Genomic DNA, 22676 nt, shown 5'->3' with positions numbered 1-22676 from the left:
ATTTTTTTGATCTACTTCAAAATTTATTTTCTTGCATGTATGGGTCGATTTCATTTTTTTTTTTTCATTTTTTTTATATTTGTTTTGATTAATTTTAAAAAAATAAGCTTGGCGTGGGTGTAACTTCACATTCTAAGAGCATTCATACAGATAGAAAATTAGGGGCAAAATGATGCTTTCAATTATCATGTTGGAAACTTCATTTAAGTGAAGTTCAGAATGAAACTTGTTGGATGCATACGTCAAGCAGCAGCAGCAGCAACAATAATGAAAAATGAAAATGCAAGCTCACTGATTGCCATTTAGAAATACTTAAATCCTGAAAAATGAAAGGAACACTGTTCTTAATTTTAAGTTTTTTATTTCCTTGTATTTTCTTGAATGCTATGTTGCCACATGAAAAACAATGGCAAATAAGATACTCTCAGAATAAACAATGGAATGCTGCTATCTCACTATGCATTTGGGAAGAAATAGGAACATAACTTTTCTCCCATCCATTGATACAACTTCGGTTGTTTACTTTCCTGCAAGTAAATATGATATGATATATTTTACATATAATTTGTCAAATCCCATGTTTAGATTAATGTAAAAATCTCATTTCTACTTAAACTATTTTATATAAGTAGTTCATTTTACTAGTTGCTAATCTAACAGAAATCCAGTAAAAACTCAACATTATTTTCACCACTCTCCTAAACTCTACACAGCCAGTTCTTCCTCTACTAGCAATTCCTCACTGCCGTCGATGCCACAAGGTCCCAACTCTCCATCGCCATCCACACAGCGACTCGGCACCAACAGCCACCAAGCTCCAAATCTCACCATTCGATCTTGTCACCGGAAAACAATCATTGGCGGCCACAGTACATAGGTGGGTAATCTGTTTATGATTTAAGACATCGTATGATGGACAATGATACGTGGTTCTGGTAAACAACATAATTATAGCTTATTGACTCTAGCAGATAAATCCCTTGATTTTGTAAGAGCTTTTAGCATTTTCATCTGCTCGGTGCTTACTGACTAGGGGAAGAGTATGCATCAATGGAAGCATTGTCAGAATTAAAGGGTTCCTGTACTCTACGTTGAAGAAGCCTAGAGCAATGGTGATCTATATAAACTTTGATATAATATGAGCAGAAGAAAACCACTTTGCCATATCTGAGAGAACAAGGCTTGAATATATGGATTGTGTTTACCTGTTAACTTGGATCTTCATTTTTACACATCATGTTGACAATTAGGTTGATTAAGGCACCTTATTCTTTTGCTTGATTTGAAATGCAGGCGAGCTCCTTACTGAGGTTAAAAAACATGTGAAGACAGGCGTGTAGTTCTAGTAAGAGATTGTCTTTGCCGGTTTGACTGCTTTGTAGGGGTCAACTTCCGAAGAGAGGCATGCAAGATCATCACTGCCATAGCATAGCACCGGAGTTATTTCTCATATTTATATAAACACAATAAATTGAAAGAAAAATTGAAAAACAAAGAAAGAAAGGTAACGTTTTGCCGTTATATTTCCTTTTCATCTATCTGCCCATTTTATTTTGTAAATGCAACCAATAACAAGACACCATAGAGTTTTTCTCAGAAAAACAAAGGGGAAAAACGATGATTTACTTTATTTTATTTTGCTAGCATACCACTTGCAAAAATGGGCTGTTGTTTAATCATTCTTACTTATGTAAAAACCAACTTAAAGAATTCTATCGAAAAAAACCAAACTAATTTTCCCATTTTTCATTTCATTCATCTCGAAAAGTGAGAAATAAAATCAACGATAAATGTATATTTTTATAAAATTTGTAAGTTGATTTTTAACCATAAGAACATAAAGAGCATATAAAAATGTTTGGATATATAAGTATATATATACATATACATATATATCTCATGAGGGTACACGAACAATTACCCCTTCTACAGCAGTATGCAAGCAATTTTCTCTTTATTTTACTCATGTTTCACTCATTCAAACAGTGCCAATTGATAGTATGGCTTACCCAAGTAGCTGACAGAGATGGCACAGATGAGGACCATCTGCATGTTGCACAAATAGAGGACAACTGCAGCTGCTGGAATATGACAATTGAGCAAAGCAGATCAGAACTTTTTTTGTCAAAAAAGAAAAAAAAGACAGATCAGAACTTTCTCAGTGAAATCAATGTAAGAAAAAGGAAAATGAAAGAAAAATGATAAATAAGCATGCTCTTCAAAGAACGAAAGAAAAATTGAAACACACCCACAGTTTTATTGTGAAATTTAAACAAAAAACAATAAAATGCGAAAAAACTGATAACATTCTACAAAGTCAAAGAATTTTAGTCCCCCCTCCGGATCAGTCCACTGAACTCATAGCCTCACCAGAAATTAAATATTAGTTGATACCCATTCACTGTTTCCACCAAAGATGCCACTCAGGAAAATGACCGTTCAGCAGTTATATTTTTTCATATCAGTGCATTACTCCTATATAGATCAGTGGCTGACAAAGTGACCCATCTCATGTCCAATCTTCAGGCTGCATGTCTGGTAAGTAGTTATTCACAGAAGATACCCATGCTAGTAACGTTAGCATGTCTTAGTTATTCACAGAAGATACCCAGGCTAGTACCTTATTGAAGTTTAGTTGATTGCATATTATTGTTAGCAGATTAATTTGATACATTTCTTAGTTCTTATTTAAGCTTCATGACTATCTACATATATCTTATGATCACGTATAATCAAATTCTTCTACAGATGTTAATAAGAGAAGTTTTCTAAAGGTGATTATTTCTTTATTACATATGTTGGAGGAAACTACTTTCTAGCATAATCAAGAAATTTTTGCTCTGAGAACTCAGATATGCATCCTAACATATGTTGTATATTCACATTTTAGTGTCTTGAATTAAAACAATTCCAACAAATACAACTTGGGAAATAGGTAGCAAAGACAGAACAAAAATAATGCACAAAAAAAAGTGCAAGTTAGCTGATACATGCTAAAGGAAGAACAATTATTGCAGGTACTCCAAAACAAGTTACAAGCACTACATACATCACATGAATGAGATGTTAGTTTATACCTGTCAAAAGGCAGAACTTTGAAGTGAAACAATTTCTCATGATTTCCTTATAACAATTGGGGCACCAATCACCATGTGTAATTTTATGACCCTATGCTCAAAGAACTTAGCCCTGGGTTGGAAGAAAAACCAATTTCGCTTACTCTATCTATAGCTTTGTGCAGCAGTGCCAGTGTAAGACCGCACAAAACGGGCTACTAGCACTTTTCTTGATAGAGTACACCTTTTATCAGTTTGTGAATTGTGCTAGTTTCAATACCTGCTTATATAACTCCAATGGCATTCCAAGGTAAACCATTTATAGAACAGAGCAAACCATAACAACATTCCAAGGGGATGCATCTTCTTCACAGGATTAGCCCTGAGCTCAAACACTACGGTAGCTTTGGCATGCTTGATGTTAGGATCAAGCACAAAAAAGCCTTGTTTAATGCTATATCCTAATCCCCATCACTTTGGATCTCTATGATGAATTAGAATACTGCATTTGGTTCCTAATCCTCAGGAGAAGCACCTCAATGATATGTGAAACTCCTCACTATAAGTGGTCCTGACATCCAATTGTGGCCCCAATAAAGAAAGCATATCAGATTTATACTCCACTGCAACCCTGCAATTTCCATTGCCTTGCATGATGGCTGCTCCCCTACTACTTGGAGACATGCTCCAGCTCTATCTGAAATCTCTCATCTCCTTCAAATTGCGGATAATCCTTCTCTTGTTGATATCCCAGCCAATTGGAACTTGCCAGCTTCTGCTCTGGCCTCTTCTAGTAGCAACAATCACTCTCTCTGCCTCTTTCATTCTGGCCGAGACCTGCCTAGATGGGTCATGAAAACATTCTCTGTGAATGGTTTTTATTTCTAGTTTTTTTGCTTTTTCAGCTGTATTTTATTTTGTCTGTTCTTTTATTTTGGGTTTGTAATCCTTAAACATTGTAAAACTTTTTTTCTTATCAATAATATCAGCTCTCTGAGCTCTTTCCCCAAAAGAAAAGCATTATCACAGTGAGGACAAATAGGCTTCTTAATATAAATTTAAGTAGCATCTCCTAAACCTTTAGAATGGAATGTCATGCAATAGCAACTTTTAATCGAATACAGTGACAGAACTCTGGCCACCATTCATCCATGACTAGATAAAATAATATAGTAATTGGAAGCAGTATGTTTATGCCAAAAACTTCTACAAGCTAGTTAATTAATTGCTGTTATTATTCATTGTATCAATAAAGCTCCTGTTGGTCTATTAACTCATAGCTGATCCTTGGTAACTTCTATTTACCTCTGCAGAACAAAAGTATATTTGCAAGAAAGAAACACTACAGAAACTCAATCAGATGGGTGGTATTGAGAAGCCTTGCTTATCTTCCTACTAACCATCCTAAACACAATATAATCCGCTTCCATGAAAATCTTCAATTTCATGTTCACTAACCTACTGTCAATGACAGTTTATAAACTGATGTTTTCATAACTTAAAAAAAATTGTCAAATTACTATAGAAATATTGCCTTAGCATAAGGGCAAAAATGGGTTTAGAAATGTATGTAAAGAACCTAATCATGACATATTCCCACCTTAGTTTAGAATGTATGTTGGACTTAAGCTCTTTTTAGTCAAAAACATGGTTGATTTTTTAGAAGATTGAACTCACCACCAACAGAGAAAAAACAGAGCACTAAAAAATTAGTAATTTATAATGCAAACAAAATACAAACGCATTAGTTGGGCAAAAGAACCAAAGCAAGGAAACCCTGTTACTTTCAAATCACTATATGTAACTGATTTAAATCATTGTTACATTAACTGAATATTTAGATTATCAGGGATTTTACGCATGAGCACAAGGAAACTGTGATATAAGCAGTAACATGCAGACAGTGCAGCCCAATATAGGGCAGGATAAATACCAACCAGTTTAAGAGGGAAATCTCAATTAGGCCTATCATGAGATAGAAGACTAGTTAAACAGCAGTACAAAGAGCATATCAAATCTGATTTGATGTAAAGGCATACAGGCTCAGCCACTAGCATCACACATTGGCAGGAGTCATGGGTTCATGGCAGGTAAATTTCCCCTCTATATGTGGCATAGGGATGCATTTTAGATACTTCCAAATCCTATATCAATGAGTAGAAATCCCAAAATTTCACCGGTTTAGCTCTATTATGAAGAATGCTCAAGGTCAATAACAGAAGTTTTACTCCACCTAGCTATAGTCATAGCAATTTCCTACGTTCCCTAGCTTGCACTCATACCAAAATCACTTTCTGGTGGATTTCATCAAAATTCTTTCTTTTGTTTCATGAACAAACATTAATATATCTTCAAAAGAAGTCAGACAAAACAGAAGAATTTTTTGAACGCAATAAATAACTGGACCTTCCAGAATATTTATAGCTCAACAGCAAGTTTTACCATAAAGATCAACCTTAACAAGCTTTTTCCCATAGACTTAACAAAACTTGCCCAATCACTGCACTTTCTTGTTTGACATCCCCTTTTTCTATTTTTTTCAAGAAGATCAAGAAGTGTCAAATTGAGACATGAATGGTATGCATGATCTAGAAAAATGACAAATTCTAAAGTGACTAAAACAATCAAGAAAGCCATATATAAAATTTCTATCTGGAACATTGCAAGAAGCCATTGATAGCTCACCAATTTGAGTGATCCTAATCAACACTTGCCTCAGCCCCGGGTACAGCAGCTCCAGTTCCAATTTATCACAGCAAAATCTCAACAGCTCCCACAAACCCAAACACAAAACCAATCCCAACAAAGAAATTGGCATCTGATACCTACCATCCAGAAGAACAGAACATCAAAACAATCTCAAAAAGAACTCCAATTAAGGGGAGAAAAAAAAAAAAGAAGGCAGTGGACTCACAGAGAGCAAGCAAAGAAAACAATGGCAAGAGCCGCGTAGTTGCGCACATACCGCCGGACGTTCTCCTGCACCCTCATGCGGGCCTGCGCGGGGTCCGGCGGCCATGAGTAGGAATAAGCAGGGCCGATGAAGGCGGAAGTCCAGGAGGGGGTTGGGGCAGTGAAGTCATCGGGGACGAGCTTGGCGAAGGGATTGAGAGTGGTTATAGAGACTAGGGTTCGGAAGCAGGAGAGAGCTGAGGAGAAGAAGTTAGTAGTACCACCGATGGCTGGGGCTATGGTGGCTGCGGTGGTGGGTTTGCTCCGGCGATCGGCGGAGGGGGGAGGGACGGGTTGGGAGTCAAGCACCTCGAGGTAGCCCGTGTCGCGGAGCCAGGCCTCGAAAGCCGGCTCAGGGACGCTCAGAGCGAGTGGGTTTGCGGAGAAAACCATCGTTTGTGCACACGAAGTGTTTGAGAAAATGCCGAGACATAAATCCCAAGCTTGAGGGATATGATGATAAGAGGATTGATGCGCACATAACGTGTTCGATAAAAAACCACACAGACACAAACCAATGGTAAATTTTTTTACTAAGAAATTAAAAAATTCGTTTCATTTTCACTCTCATCACTAAACTTCAATTTATATTAATTTAGTTATTTAATTTTAATTTAATTTCACTGGGTAGTAAATTAAAAGATTTTGATCCAAAAATAAATAATGTGGCTCTTTGTCGATGGCATATGGACACCTTTAATAGAATTAATAATATGTCATGGGGAGGATTGACTCAGATTTTCAAATATGTATGTAATCAATTAGGAGTTGAAATCCTTGATTTATTGACCGGTGAAATCAAATTAAAGTTAAATGATCAAATTAATACAAATTGAAGTTCAATAATCAAAGTCAAAATAAACCAAAATTTAGCGACTTACTTAAAAAATTTACCCCACAAACCAATGTATGGAGATAGTATGTGCACCAAATTTCTCACCAAAATTTTAGAATTATTTAAATCAATATATTATTTATATTTAATTTAATTTTTGCAAATATCTATTATTTATTTAGTCCTATGTTGGTAAAGTGACAAACATAAATACATCAATTACCGTGGCTTAACAACCTCTATGAATTTATCATGTGAGGCAGGCAGGCTAACATTTAGGACAATGAGAACATGTCACATGTGCCCTCTTATATCTCCTGTTATATAACCCTGAAAAGTGAAGAATACAGGTTCTTCCACATAAGACCTATGATAAGACTCTGCATAGATTGAATGAATTGGTAAATAATTCCCAACTATCCAATCATCTCAATTTCACAAAAATTGATTGGCTTCGAATAAGGTGATTCTTTTGCAAATTCTAATTAACTAAATTGATATGAATAATTTATTATTGAATTATCAATTGAAACAAAACTGTGATGAGAAAAATAAAAGCCGTTCTCAAAAAAATAAAAATAAAAAGAAAAGATGGGAGATGCAAGGTGAGAGCACGTGGGTCGGCACTGATCCTTGCTCCCCACACGTGCACATCCCTGGGGTTCTGATGCTTGTCACCTTTCTAAAAAAAATCCATAGAAAAGGATATGAAGGTAATAATAACAATAAGTATTTGTTAGTGCAACCGCACTATTATTGGCATGATTTGACACATAGATGACGTAGCAATCTATGTGACATGGCAAAATTGATGACATGGAGAGTATGGTGACATGGCAAGGAGTCTTGACTTGCAAGGCAAGACATCTTGAAGATCTTGGTGGAGTTATTCAAGACCATATTTAGGAGATGTGATTGAAGACTAAATATGGAATGAAGACTAATTGAAGATTTGATTTGAAGAATCCTTAATGAAGATTGATTGAAGTCCATTAACGGCAAGATTTGAGGACCAAACTTGGGTGAATTGAAGATCAAGTTTGGAGAATCTTTGAAGACCAAACTTGGAAGATTGAAGACTAAGTTTGGCAAGTTTCATGAAGACGCACAAGGATGTGCGCCCTTTGTGAGGGGACTGCGTGATGAGGAATTGAGGAGGTAGGCTAGTTGCCGGCAGTCGGGATCGGGAGATTTGGCTGCATCGACTCAGACTAAGCATGACCGGGAGGTTGATAGGTCTTGAGGTCATCCGCAACGTAACCAGAACTCAGTCAAGTCAGCAGTCATGACCATGTTGCAATTCATGTTACAACAGGAGTTACAACAGCTAATTTCGGCAGGTTTTTAAATTAGTAGCCGTGGAGATTCTAAATGAGGTATGTGCTATATTTGGGACGAAGAGGCGTCTATATAAGCTATATTGCTCGTAGATTGTAGGTGTGACTCTTGGGTGACTCTTTGAAGGAGAGTGTGCGAGCACTAAACAATCTAGAGAGGGTAGTGATCTTCATTGAGAGTGTGAGTGACAAGTATTTGTACTCATGTATTTTTACCTCTTTTAGTGGATTGTTTATCTCCGGGCTTGGCCCCCCAGATGTAGGCCAGTGGGCGCCGAACTGGGTTACCAATTTTGTGTGTCTCCTTGTTTTGTTTGTGTGAACTTTCTTTGATGGTTTGTGTGAGATCTATGAGTGCTTGAGTGTTCACTAAAACTCACAAACCACACCGGCGGAACTAACAGTATTCATATAGTCAACTTCATGGATTATAAATTAGTTAAACTTAAGCAAAATTTCATATTTAATAAGTTTATAAATTGAGCTACATAAAGTTTGGCTCATTTGATAAACTCATGTATATATACATAGTTTGCATTGTTGTATAAATTTGGTGAGTTTGTATAATAATTAAAATACGCCAATGACTATTTGGTCTATTGGCATCGGGTCCCTTACGTAGGGTGTTCGTCTCGAGTGTCGGGTGTGGCTCCCTGAGTTCGATCCCCATCTCGCACAAGTTGAGGGCACGATTCGGTGGTGAGCGCGGCTCCCCCACGTGTTTGTCCCTAGGTTCCGGCGCTTGTCGCATTTCTTAAAAAAAAATAATTAAAATATTAAAAATTTATAAATTTTATTTCAGTAAGGGTTTATAAAAATTTCATTATATTAAAGAATACTATATATAATACAATTCAACAGAAATGTGAAATGACGAAATTATAAACGAAATTATGGACATGAACTATTAATAACAAAATCTTTTGTTGGTATTTTAAATTGTTTGACTTTCATGGTCTATTTTACATTTGATATTTTAACGAGTAGGTTAGTAATATCGGACATTGTGGTCAGTACAATTGGACTAAAAAAAATTCGAGATTTAAAATAAAAAATAAATAAAACAATAAATTAAAGAAAATAATAATAAAACTTATTACATTATGAAAGTGCATGTTTATTTATAATATTTAACAATATTATATAATTAAGCAACATATCTTTTATAGCATTTATATATGCATTTATATATACATTTATAATATGAAATATCATCTATGGTGTTTTACTCTGCTGATGTTCATATTTTTGAAAAAATTAAAAAGAAACAGAAAGCAGGAAGAATGAGTGAGTTAGTGTATAGTGAAAGGGGGTAAATTTGGCCGCAGTTGGAGGGAGAGAGGTTTGATGATGATCTAACAACCCTAGCGTAAAGATTTTTAATCTACAAACATTTCAGAAGACGATTCTCCATTTATACTATTAAACACTCCACGTGATTTTTTATATGGTTATGTAATTTTTTTTAAAATTATATATTTATTCCAGTTATTATATTCATACCTCAAATAAAAAGAACAAATATATAAATTTTAAAAATCTAAAGATCCTTTAATGAATAACATATATATATATATATATATATATAATTTTTAATAACCAAGCCAAATGAGTTTTTCAGCATCAATTGATATTCACTGACCGAGATAAACTTGAATATATAAAAATTCTCACTATAAAGGGTTGATTGCATGTCAAAAGGAAATTTCATAGCCACTTAAAAATAAAGATATGTTTAGTTGGAAAAACTTCTCAAATTTTTATGCATTTTGTAAAAATTTATAGCATACTTATATTTTGTAGGTATTAATGTACAATATTCTCATAAATATAATAACATGAGGAATATAACTTTCTAACAATCACGGACAACGTGATTCACATACAATATTTGTGTAATGTCATATTTCTGTATAGTTATAAAATTTAGATTTAGATATTTTTTATTCAAAAAATACTCTCTAACATATTTTGACATATTTACGTGTAAATATTGTCTTGATTAAATGCATATTTTGATGTATTTTAATTTTATGCATGTATTTAAGGTTTGTCCTATGTTTTTAATGCCAAAGTCCTAAAATTTTACATGTTAAATATCTTATTAACATAACCAATAGTTTGAGAATTTAATTTTATTAATTATATGTCAAAATAACATACTTGCCAATATTTGAATTAAATTATTTACAAATTAAATCTAGTGTTTTAATATTCACAGAGACTAGATTTCTAAAAAATTAAATTTTTAGATATCTTGTAAATATAATTTAGAAAGTTTTTTTTACAAATGTAAACAAGTCACGTTAAAAACATACACATCTATAAAATTACTACCCTCAATATATATATATTTATTATGAGTAAATTGATGTTTAAGTTTATTTTTTTAACATAACATAAACACTTTATATAGAGAATTTAATGTTAATAAATCAAGAGGTTGTTGGCCAGTATATCAAGCTCTTCCTAAATATATAATAAAAACAAATCATCGAGTTCGGTGCAAATACGAAATATTTTATGGGCTAATATTTAAAAAAAAAAAACGGTAGATACATCATAAAAGTCCATAAACGCATTAAATTGGTTTGCATAAATTTCTATAATGCAACCAAACATGTCGATGAGTTGGTGTACGGTTGGATGTGATGCATGATAGTGAACGCACATGCACGTACATAACTATTAACTAACCAACCAGCATCCTTCCAGAACCCTCCTTCCCTGACACACCTACACTAGTTAGTTTGCCACCACCACCACCATCATCATCATCCACCGCTTCATGAATTATTGGAGAATATTTTATTTATAAATTTTTAAAATAATTACCTATTACAAGAATACCACATACCACCTCAAAATTATATAATTGCTTTTAGGGAGAAGTAAAAAGGGAGGTAAAAAAAAACCCTGTAATTTTTGACTTTTACATAGTAGAAATTGATTTTTTTTATGATATGATATGTGATTTTCGATATTTGCAAAAATGGAGAAAAACTATAACGGTGGTATTTTTTTTTTTACACAAGCAAAATAGTCCATTTATATAAAAATGGTATAAAAAATTATTTTTCAACAAATTTTGTTTTATTTTTTAGTTTTGTTTTTTGATAGATTTTTTTTTGATAAATTAATAAACTTTATATATATATATATATATGAAGAAATATCAACTACGGGCGTTCCTCGAACGTCCGTAGTTGAGCACAATAATAATAAAGCTGCTACAGTGTGTACTAATTAGAGGTTAGTTGATTGTTTAGTTTTATGTTTTTTAGTTCATGTAGGTCTAATAGAAATATGGTTTAACAAATGAGATTTGTTCAGTTATTGTGTTGAAATTAATTGAACGATTGAGATCAAAATATTGTGTAGCCCGTTTTTTCACTGTGATGTTGTTCATTGCAACCCTTGTTTGTGTGTGGAGTAATAAGAGTGAGAGGGGTATGATGGAGGAGTAAGGAGTTTTTGAGGGTATTTTTGATTCCTGAACATTGAAATGACAATACTGGCCACAAATAATGGAAAAATTAGAATTATTCCCATAACCTATTAAAGAAGTTAAACAAAATCATCTATATAAAAGTGATGACATCCCAATATGAGCAATTTATCTCTGAACAAGAAGTAATGAGACAATTGGCAAGAAAAGAAGCTCTTCCTGCAGGATTTGCAATAACAAAAAAATGTATTCAGAGAATTAACCCATAAAAATGCAGGGTGCAATTGTGAAGAAGGATTCACAGTATTAAAATGCTCCTTGGATATGTCTCAATGGAGAAATCAATAAATAAAAAGCATACAGATGAAAGCTATAAATCTTTTTCAACATGGGTATTTGGCTAGAATTATGTTAACCAGTCCAGAGCAAGCAAATTTTCTAGATGAATATTGGCAGCTAATCCATCTTCTTCACAAATTCTTCAAAGCTCTTAGGGCACATTTGGATGGATATGTGAATTTAGTATGAAATTTCATCCCACCATGTTATGATGAAGGGTATCCATATGAAGCAAAGCACCATATCATGATACCTCTTCTTCGCCATCATAAGCCTTATCAAGAAAGATAACTCTTATCAGATTAGAAGATGTGGTCATCCCAAGAGATGTAAAAAAACAGATGAAATTATGGCAAGCGTGTGCAATTTCTATTGATTGGAAGAGGACATGTCCTAATCTTATTGACAATCAGAGATGCCAAATAGTGTTGGAAACAAAAGTAATGAAAGTATATGTAGATCAATACATGTTCCCCATGTATTGTCCATTTTCAAATTTAATTTCACAAATGCCAGCCACCAAACATCATATGAAGAAGATTTATTTATGAACAAAAAAAAAAAATCAATTTATGAAGAAGGTTTAGATGACATTACTGAATAAATTTTAGACAATATGATGGAAGGATAAGAAGTAACTCAAGGGTTCTACTAAAGATCACCCTTCACAATGCCCTTCCTTTGGAGAACTGAAGCGACATTTATTTTTTTAGTATGTAAAATAAGCAATATTTTTGTTTTTTAATGTGTAAAATAGTTGTATACTATAGCAATACTGTAGATAATGAAGAATCTTCGTCTTTCCTATCATGTCAATCAAGTATGTACTATAGATAGTGGAGAATCTATGTACTCCATATCATCTCGATCAAGTCAGGGTCTTGTCATAGCCCTTTTGTAAAATCTTGGGCTTGAGTGATTTTGAGTCCATGGTTTTATGTCCATAGGAGTCTATATAAGGCTCTTCAGTGTTTGTAAAAGAGGACCAATTTTGGATGACCAAATATGGGAGTGGATCCTAAGCTTAGATATCATCAATAAAATCATCCAGTTTTCGAAAACTCTTCCATCTCTCTCTCTATACGCTTTGGACTCTAACCTTTACTTCACTTTGACTAATAGATCCATCACCGTCGTTCATCACCGGAGTCCAAAGTAAGTTGAAAGGCCCAAAAACCAAAAAAAATAAAAAATTTGGCAGACTATCTCCATCGTTTGGCTTTTGAGCGATAGGGCAGAGCTTGGGGTAAAAGTATCTCCATCTTTCTGGCAGCATTTCGGCGGCCTTCGACAACATTCAGGTCGTTCCATTCATTGATTCTATGTTCTTTTTGATAGAAAGGTCAGGTCAATGTCCCTTTGAGAAAATTAACAATGTATATGTGAAACTTAGATTCACTTTGTTAGTTTTTTTGACAAAATTGACGTCAAAGCACCTATTTATTTTTATTACATTGTGCTTGAGAGGTTTTGGACTCGACACCTCTCAAACACAAGTAAGGTAGAAAACCACTAGGCTATACCTTGCTTCTTAGATTCACTTTGTCAGTTTACCACTGATCGTATTGTTTTTAAAAATATCTTTGATAAAAATAATTATTATATAATTAAAAGGTTGTGTATGATACAATAACTATTTTTTAAAATAATTATTCCTTTATATGTTTGTAGCAATACATCATTGATCATCATGTTGTGAATAGTTATGCATACCACTCACAAATTAATAGGCAGTTTTATTACACAGTTGATAATTTTCTTATTGGCAATACAATAAATGACACTAGTTAGTTTGTCCATGTAAAAAATAAAATTTTAAATTTAAAAAGAAATTTGTGAGATAAATAAGTGTAATTTCTTTTGATCTTATGAAATACTATGGTATATTTATATGGGAAAATTATTTTTTAGTTCCTGAAAGTTTCAAAACATCCCAGACAGACCCTCTGACATTTGAATTTGCTAGACAGTCCCTCTTTTTTTTGACAACTTATTTTTCAATCCTGACAATGTACTTTTCAATTAATGCAGCTTACTCTGTTAGTTTATTCTATTTTACAACATGTACTTCCCGCTTGAAATTATTAGTTTCCGCTTAAAATTTGGTGTTTTCGCTTAACTACATAAATTTTCACTTAACATATAACACATTTGCGTTTAAAATTTGACTTTTCCGCTTAAAATTATGAGTTTCCCTAAAAATTTGGTATTTTTGCTTAAAAACTGAGAGTCAGCCCAGTTAATATCTGTTACCTTTATGTCAACGTCAATCACCTTTATGTCATAAAAGTCTGAAAAATAACCTGTCAGAAAAAGGAAGGATCTTTTGGGAATACTCAAAGTCATGGGATTTTTTTTGTGAATACCTGAACTTTGGAGGGATTTTTTGTTCATTTCCAGTATTTATATTCTTAAATTATATATATTTATTTACATTTTAATGTTTTTTTGATAAGTTGTCATGTTTTTGTTTTGTTTGATTTTTTTCCTTTATGGTGATTTAAATCTTTAGTATTTTTATGTTGTATAAAATCCTAGCTTTAGAACAGTAGGTTCATGGACTAATTTTTTCATTCAAAAATAAAAAAATAATGATTAATAATGTGTGTTCTTATTATTATTATTTTTTAAACAATGTAAAATACCAGTTATTTTTCTACAAAGTAGGATTTATGTGTATTTGTGAAAAAACTAAGTTTGAATCTCAAACTAATGTAGAATGAGACTACAGATGTATTGAGATATCACTCCCTTGCCAATATCATAGTTTGCCAACTTTACAAAAAAAAATAATTTAAAAAAAAATGATACGAGGATTTATTAATTAATTAGGAAAATAACGTAAATGGTACATTTTTTCCCCTTATTTTAGTCACACAGCTTTCAAAAATTACAATCATGCTATTAATTTTGGTTACAATTTAATCACCTGAACATAACATATACTGTTAATAACAAATACATGTGCCTTATCCCAACTTAAAGAAAATGTGTTATGTGATCCAATTATGTTCGGATGATTAAATTGTAACAAAAACTAAAAATAGATGATTAAATCATAACATTTTTTTAAAATTAGACGGTCGAAATAAAAACACATGAAAAAGCAAGAGACTATGTATGTTGTTTACCCTAATTAATTTTGTTTAAAAAAATGTGGAATTTTACTGATGATCAAAGATGATTGATCATGGATGGACGGTTGGATGTGGAAGTTGATCCCATTCTCTTACACCTCCAGCCCCTCCCCAAGGACATCATTGTTCGCCCTCTAGACAAAAGAACCAGAGAGAGCGAGAGAGCGAGAGAGCGAGAGCTTCGCTGATGGCGAAGACCAAGCCGGGCAGGAAGGACCTCGATTCCTACACCATCAAAGGCACCAACAAGGTCGTCAAAGGTACCTTCTTCCCCTTCTTCTCCATCTCAAATCATCCATTTGTGAATCGTTTCGCTCCCGATGTGCGCTTCATGGCGGCTGATGCTGTGGTTTTGGTTGCAGTTGGGGACTGCGTGCTGATGCGGCCGGCGGACTCGGAAAAGCCGCCGTACGTTGCGCGGGTGGAGAAGATCGAAGCCGATCACCGGAACAATGTCAAGGTGCGCGTCCGCTGGTATTACCGCCCTGAGGAGTCGATTGGGGGACGGAGGCAGTTCCATGGGGCTAAGGAACTCTTCCTCTCTGACCATTACGATGTGCAGAGCGCCCACACTATTGAGGGCAAGTGTGTTGTTCACTCCTTTAAGAATTACACCAAGCTTGAGAATGTGGGGGCAGAGGACTACTTTTGCCGTTTTGAGTACAAGGCTGCTACTGGGGGCTTCACTCCTGACCGCGTGGCTGTGTAGAATCTCCAATCCTCAGTCCTTACGATGGGATTTTTGTGTTTGCTGAATTTGGAATTGGTAATTGATCTTTTCTGTATGTTTTCCTATGAATTGCAGGTATTGCAAGTGTGAGATGCCTTATAATCCAGATGATCTCATGGTTCAGTGCGAGGGATGCAAGGACTGGTAATGTTTTTTGAGTAAAGCTTGCCTTTCATGCTTAATTTATTCGGTTTATTTAATTTTATGTTTGATTTTAATGGAAATTTTACACAAACATCACCTTGTGCGTTCCTATTCTTCTTGTTTCCTCCTTACTAAGATGCATTTTAACTGTTAAGTTCCAAGAGCAAGCTCATTTGTGCATTTTAACCTAAGGTTATTTTTTCAAGAGTTTGAGAATGTTCTGCTGGAAGAATTTGTCAAGGTTTATTGCCTTGAATCTATTTTCTCATATGTTGATTTCAAATACATTTGTGTCAACTACAAGAACTGTTACTTGAACTAATTGGAGGCCAACTTTTTGATACCACAGCTTCTAGTGGTATGCATCATGAAATATTTCACTATTGTGATGAATATGTTAGTTTATGATGGTTTTAAAGACCATTTTTTGTTTGCTGTTTTATTTATTTTTGCAAGGATGAATTTCAAGGATGGTAAGGGTTAAATCTAATTTTTGCACAAAGAAGCCTTAATCTGCAACCCATTGATAACCTTTGATAAATAAAGCTTCTGAAATTTGTTGTCCAGTACTATTGCATTTGATTGCTGTGGCCTTTGACTCTTTAAAATTTAATTGTAACAAATAATGGCGGATTTATATGGTAATACTGAAACAGACGGCACAAAAGAGCAAAAACAGAAGCAAAGCAAGGGCACATCTTCATTTTTTATTGTTATTGTTATTAGTTTTAATATTTTTTGAGAAATTTGGGCAAGCTGTTTTTTTTTTCTTGTTTGACTACCAGGACTGCTTGAACTTCTTGACCTCTTACCTGGGGAGCAAGTGTCTCACCAACCCAAATATGAGTTGGCTATCTTTATTAATTCAACGTGAGGATAACTAGGCATGTTATCCTAATCTGTTGTTCATACTTTGCACAAAATGTTTATTATCACAAGCTACCTGCTCTAACAATATTCCCTTATATCTTTACTGATACATTAAAGTTGATTCTCTGAGTCACATCTCAATGTTTTTGCAAGAAGCTATTTCTTTGTAAAAAGAAACATGTATAATTTCTTCCCTAAAACTTATCAGTTGCTTGACCTAATGCTATAACAGACCTGATGCAGTAGAGAACTGGTCAACCTATGCATTAGTGTCCTACTGATTTGTGTGCAAGGTGGGACTGTTCAACACTAAAAGTTAATGTGTCATATCTTCAAAGCCAACTATAACTTTTGGGCTGTTTGTCATTAAGAAGCAAGAAACCTTGTAGTTCACTGAAGTTGTCTTCTAGTCTCTTGTGGCAAGAATAACCTATGCGGATTTCATATACCTCTTATCTAGTTTCTGTAAGATTTAGTGCTATTGTTGTGCCATTTTGTTGATTATTTCGAGTCATCGATTCCATTGAAACTTCTGCTATATCAAACAAAAATACCTCACTAATTGTTCTCTGGAGTGAAAGTAACAGTTGTTCTGCAGATTACTTGTAATTTCTTTTACTGACCTCTCATTTAGTTTTGCAGTTAAGTGTCCCTAAAGCATGCAGTTAATATTTAATTCCTATTAAACCCAACCACCAATTCATGCTCTAATTTAACAAATTTCTCATTATTTGATTCACAAACCAGCAAACTTGGCGTGAGATTTTGAAGAAGTTAAACTTATGACATGCAAAGAGCAAGAAAATAATGTTTCAATTTTATTATCTATTATCACGTACATTGACATCCTCGTTCTACTAATTAGGGTAATACCGTATAATCAACTTATTGTGATGTCTATTTTATTATTTTTTACCATTTATTTTCACTTTAATTTATTGAAGCATAAATCTTCTGTTAAATTTTCTCCGTTCTTTGTAACATGTTCTTTTAGTTCCACAACAATGCTGGATATTTTACATTCATACTCTGCCTCTTTATTATATTATTCTTTTCATCACTGGGCAGGTTTCATCCAGCTTGTATGGGCATGACTATTGAGCAGGCCAAAAAGTTAGATAACTTCTTGTGTTCAGACTGTGTCTCCGAGGATGATGCCAAAAGGTCTCCAAATTCCTTTCCTGTGGCGCCACTTTCAGAGACCAAGGTGAGGGTGAACTAGATTTGCAATATTTGATTATCTTGCTTTCATATTTTATATGAGAGACAAGTGACAGTTGACTATGATATTGATATCACTTATGATGATATTTCTCCTTTAAAACATACAATCATTACCTACAAACCTTTTATTAAGCTCATCGTTGATGGGTTGTCTTAGGTTGTGTTTGGTATGTGGAATAATGGAGAACATAAAAACATAACTGTTGTTGCATCTTGTTTGTTGCATGCCAAACAAAACAAGATTTTATCGTGTCTCTTTGGACATAATTGCTTTTGTTTGTTTGTTTGTTTTGTTTTATTTTTATTTTTTATTTTTTGCTAAATTTGCTTCGTGAAAGGTAAAAACTACTCCACCCACTTGATTTTTAAGTAATTGGATCATTTTAGGATTATGTGATGAATGGAAAGCAAACAAAGATTTTATTTAAAAGGTGAAAGATCTACACTAGATTTCTTCGTAGTGAAAATTGTATTTCCTATTTTATTCTTATAATTTTTTCACTTTTTAAATGTTTTTAGAAAACATGTTTGGTTCAAACGTTTTAGAGAATAAGTTTTCAAAATAAAAATAAAAATGCAATTGTTATGAAACTTATAAACAAAACTTTAAATCGAAATTATGTTTCACTCCTCCTGGCTCTCATTCGGATTCAATTAATTAAAACAAGCTCGGAAGTAGACCTCAAAGCAGACCTAAGCTTTGGTAAAGCCATTTATTATTATGACAATCAAACCATTAATATTAGTTTATCTATCTTTATGGTCAATATATGGTATTTGCTTATAGCTTTATATACAGGTTAGTAAGGTATATGGGCAAATCTTATTTTTATGATTTGTAAGAAAATGATTTTGTTTTGTGGGTGTATTTATAGATATTCAATTGTATACTTTTTGAAGTATAATTTGAATTTATCTAACATAAAAAAAAAGAGTTTTGAGAAGAACAATTGTCCTTTTAATCCTAATAAAATTTAAACTAATCCCTTTTATGTTAAGGTTTGAGAAAAATAATTAATTTTAAACATAGTGAATAAATAGGCATATATCCCGATATTTCTCATACTCAAGCATTCTTTCGTACACCAAGGTGTAATGCACCAAACCAATCAATATATGTCATTTGGCAATACAAATGAAGCGGGATTATCTGTATATTGGCTCAGTGTCACGTGGCCATATCCAAGGGTTTGGCATGTACAAGAATTTTCTTGTTAATTATTATCTCATAATTTTGAGTTTCTTCAAAAGCCATTCTTCTTGTACAGTGTAGTTCTCCAAAACCACAAAAGCATGGAATAAAAGTTCCAAATATAGTTGGAAAATTTTTACATCTAATATGGTGTATTGCACCAAACCATCAGATATATGCTACATGGTATTGAGATAATATGTCGATAGTGAGAATGCATTGTCTTGCCACGTGGCGTATATTGATTGGCTTAGGGCATTACACCAATATAGCAAGAATCACGCCAAATAGTTGTCATTGGGCCAAACATAATATTTTGGAAACTTAAATATTAAAATTCATCTAACTCTATTAGTTCAAATAAATGAGAGAAAAGTTTTTATGCAATGAAGATCTTTCTTTGGACTGGTATATTTATATTTTTATCATCTATTATAATGTATTTTTTGTTTGTTTTTATTGATATGTTTGCTTGTATCGAACTTTTGGTTTTTGTTATGATTTTATTTGCATATTATTGATTTATATCATAATTTTTATGGTTATCCAAAATTAGTTATTTATTTATTGTATTTTCAAATTATAGATTTGAAATGTTAGGCTAGTGGATAAGTTTTTAAGGTTGTTTTTTTTTTAAAATGAGATTCGTATTCTCGATTTTAAATATGATAAACTTAATGAATGCCATTGAAAATTCTAAACACCATCAGTGGGGTTTTAATGTTGAATTGTTTAGTGTACGATAAGCGATTGTATGTTTGTATAATATTTAGAGTTTTCCGTTTATAATGAATGAGGAAATGGAAATGCTACTAATATATGAAAAAGAGAATGACTTCTCAGAAATTTGGTTCTTTTTGTGTTACAATTGATGATCATTTCTTGAATCTCTTTTCAACATCACCCCCAAAATACTAAACTCTGCCTAAAGAAGCTTGCTTTGATTATGTTTTATATTTATTTCTGATATATAGTTTACAGTTGTGCATTTTAAATTTGCAAATATAACGATAATAAAACAACAGTTGGATAAGTGGTTCGGTAGCCTGTGGGCGATCCGATAAAGTCTTTTATTTAACTATTTGGGACTTCATCTGTTAAACTCTGCCATGGCCGCCGATCCCAAGCCCAAATGAGAGAAAAGAAGGGTCATTGTGTTAGCAGGTTAAACTTTTGTTAGAACACCATATGGCAGACTCTAAATAGTTGGGACTAAATTTGTTGTTGTTGTAGATTTCATACTTGTCCATCTGCAGCCTTTGCTTAATGCAAGTTCAAGAAGCTTGGCTTTGTTTGACTTTGGAATAACCAAGCTTGATTGCTTGGCTCCAGTTCAATTTTGCATTGAGCCGATCTTAGGCTAGTTCGTGATTAACTTAGCTTGATATCAAGCTTGTCTTGTTGGGAGGGTCAACATTCTATTGATAATAGTGATAGCGATACTACAAAGTTTGTTATTCTGCTCATCTTTATGAAGGTTAAAACTTATAAAAACAAATAAAAAGTGGTTCTATATTTTGCTTTTTGATCTGACAATAACAATTTGTTCAAATAGTATCTGATAATATTGGTTTGAGCCATCAAATCAGTTATTCCGTGCAAGGCAAGAGCTGTATGATCTTATGCGTCATTTTCTTCTGAAAATTGCATATTAGCCCATGCATACTACTGTAGAAATATTTTTAGAATGTACACATATACTATCTCTTGCATGAGAATTTTGATGTTCAATATTGTAAATGTGGGCCTGTTTTAAGCTAATCTTCTGGATTTCTTTTCCAGAATTCTCTGATATAATCCATAGGCCAATTTCATCATTACAGTTGACCTAAATTCCGTTTACTTGTTGATATATGCTTACACTTCTGTGGTAAAACATAATTGAGAATTGCACCAAAGGCAGATGTTGCATTGCCAACCTCTAGTTAGTAACTTCATGTTTGAAAACCCAGATCTCAAAAAGTGACCCTGCCTGGGGAATTTACAAAGAAGAAAGGAAATTTTAGCCAATAGTGTCCAACTCAAGATGTATACTGAATCTTGGTGTGCTTCATTGTTTTGTGATAGGATCCAAAATGGCTTATGAGTGATCTAGTTTGCAACAATGATCCACTGGTTAAATATGTTGGTGGCATTGTTTTGAGGCTATGTATGGTTCTTGCCACACATTGTTCAATCTGTTAGCATACATGTCAAATGCATAGTTCGCGGCATCTCAGTGGTTACATATTTGGAAGACACACTCATCAAATCTGTTTAAATGAAATATAGTTAAGAGATCAAAGATGAGTAGTTTGTCCCAATATTATTATCTATGCATATGAAATCTGTTAATGCATATATACATAACTTTGTGCTATATCAGATGCTCAAGTAATGGAATTATTGTCACATATATTTTTTTTTATTTACTCTGTACATTCATGTTGCCCTTTGCAGGTTGAATCAAAAAGACGAAAGCGATGAATTATCAATATTTAACGTTGTTTATGAGGTGTTGTGTCTTTATGCTGCAGTAGCCTCTTTCTTTTGTTGGCAGTATAGAAGTGTACAGTAGAGAGGGAAGAAGGACTGACTGTGCTTGCACTAACCAAGGCCAAGGTGAGATTTTCAAATTTGTATGTTCAGTTTGGTAATATGTTAAAATCGTCCTTGGGAAGTGAGCATGGATGTTTTCTGTCTTGAGTCTGGTTCTTAGCTTCAGAAGAGGCTGTCAACTGTGGGGATACACCAAAAAGCAGAGAAAATTGTGTGACTTTCAATTGGTAATGTTCTCTATTCGTCTTAATGACAACTTTGTGTTTGTTGTAATCTTTTTATCATTTTATTGACTTCAAGCCTTTTGCCTGAAAAAGTTTCTGTGTGTTCACTTGAATTTGAAGTTGCATTTTGCCCCTTCTTTTTAATTTTATCAAGTTGATAGTCTCACATTGTTTTCACAGGAGAATAGGCTGGGTGGGGTAAATATTTATTATGTGATATCCTTAAGCTTACTTTTTCAAATGTTAAGGTTTCAAGTCAACTTTTAGCCTCTTTATTTATTTATTTATTTATTTATTTTTAAACATGATTCATATGTATTTTTTTTTATTACATACATTTAGGTTGTGTTGTGGCCTGTTACTCGATATGAGATGTGTTTTAAATGATTAGTTGTTAGTTTATGATGACACAGACATTCATTAATGCGGCAGATGGTGTTGCATGAGCAGTAATTAGCATGGAGTAATAATTCTGTGTCCAAATTCATAATTTTACATTTAACCGGAGAAATGTAAATTGGTGTGCCCTCAAAAATGAGATGCGGGTATCTACCTTTTCTTTCAAATTTTTGTTTGTCCAAATACTGAATTTACAACCCAAACTTTATAGACTGGTTTATCTATGTAGCCTAGTCTGTTTTGTTCACTGG

General features: G+C 33.4%; 2 protein-coding genes across 4 annotated transcripts; one reads left to right on the top strand and one right to left on the bottom strand.

Annotated features, from left to right (window-relative positions):
• Positions 1 to 564: 564 nt before the first annotated feature.
• LOC120261964 (PRA1 family protein H) lies at positions 565 to 6456 on the bottom strand. 2 transcript variants are annotated; one of them, XR_005536674.1, is made up of 5 exons: positions 5971 to 6456; positions 5742 to 5881; positions 2010 to 2081; positions 1206 to 1418; positions 565 to 886 (listed from the first exon to the last, which is right to left on the bottom strand). XR_005536674.1 is itself a non-coding variant. In XM_039269989.1 (4 exons), the coding sequence occupies exons 1-4, from the start codon at positions 6399 to 6401 to the stop codon at positions 1312 to 1314; spliced, it is 750 nt and encodes a 249-aa protein (XP_039125923.1). In that variant the 5' UTR covers positions 6402 to 6456; the 3' UTR covers positions 565 to 1311. The 2 variants fall into 2 exon arrangements, 1 of the variants encoding a protein (XP_039125923.1); XM_039269989.1 differs by having other exon boundaries at positions 565 to 1418.
• An 8776-nt stretch (positions 6457 to 15232) lies between these two features.
• LOC120261752 (chromatin remodeling protein EBS-like) lies at positions 15233 to 22192 on the top strand. Of its 2 annotated transcripts, XR_005536633.1 has the most exons (6): positions 15233 to 15364; positions 15467 to 15809; positions 15910 to 15978; positions 17917 to 18055; positions 21704 to 21865; positions 21963 to 22192. XR_005536633.1 is itself a non-coding variant. In XM_039269733.1 (5 exons), the coding sequence occupies exons 1-5, from the start codon at positions 15292 to 15294 to the stop codon at positions 21728 to 21730; spliced, it is 651 nt and encodes a 216-aa protein (XP_039125667.1). In that variant the 5' UTR covers positions 15233 to 15291; the 3' UTR covers positions 21731 to 22192. The 2 variants fall into 2 exon arrangements, 1 of the variants encoding a protein (XP_039125667.1); XM_039269733.1 differs by having other exon boundaries at positions 21704 to 22192.
• The last annotated feature ends 484 nt before the right edge of the window (positions 22193 to 22676 follow it).

The sequence above is a fragment of the Dioscorea cayenensis genome, chromosome 5 (genome assembly GCF_009730915.1).
Source record: "Dioscorea cayenensis subsp. rotundata cultivar TDr96_F1 chromosome 5, TDr96_F1_v2_PseudoChromosome.rev07_lg8_w22 25.fasta, whole genome shotgun sequence".
Lineage (NCBI taxonomy): Eukaryota > Viridiplantae > Streptophyta > Magnoliopsida > Dioscoreales > Dioscoreaceae > Dioscorea > Dioscorea cayenensis.
The sequence above is the reverse complement of the archived record's forward strand: the minus strand, read 5'-3'. Positions and strand labels throughout refer to the sequence as shown.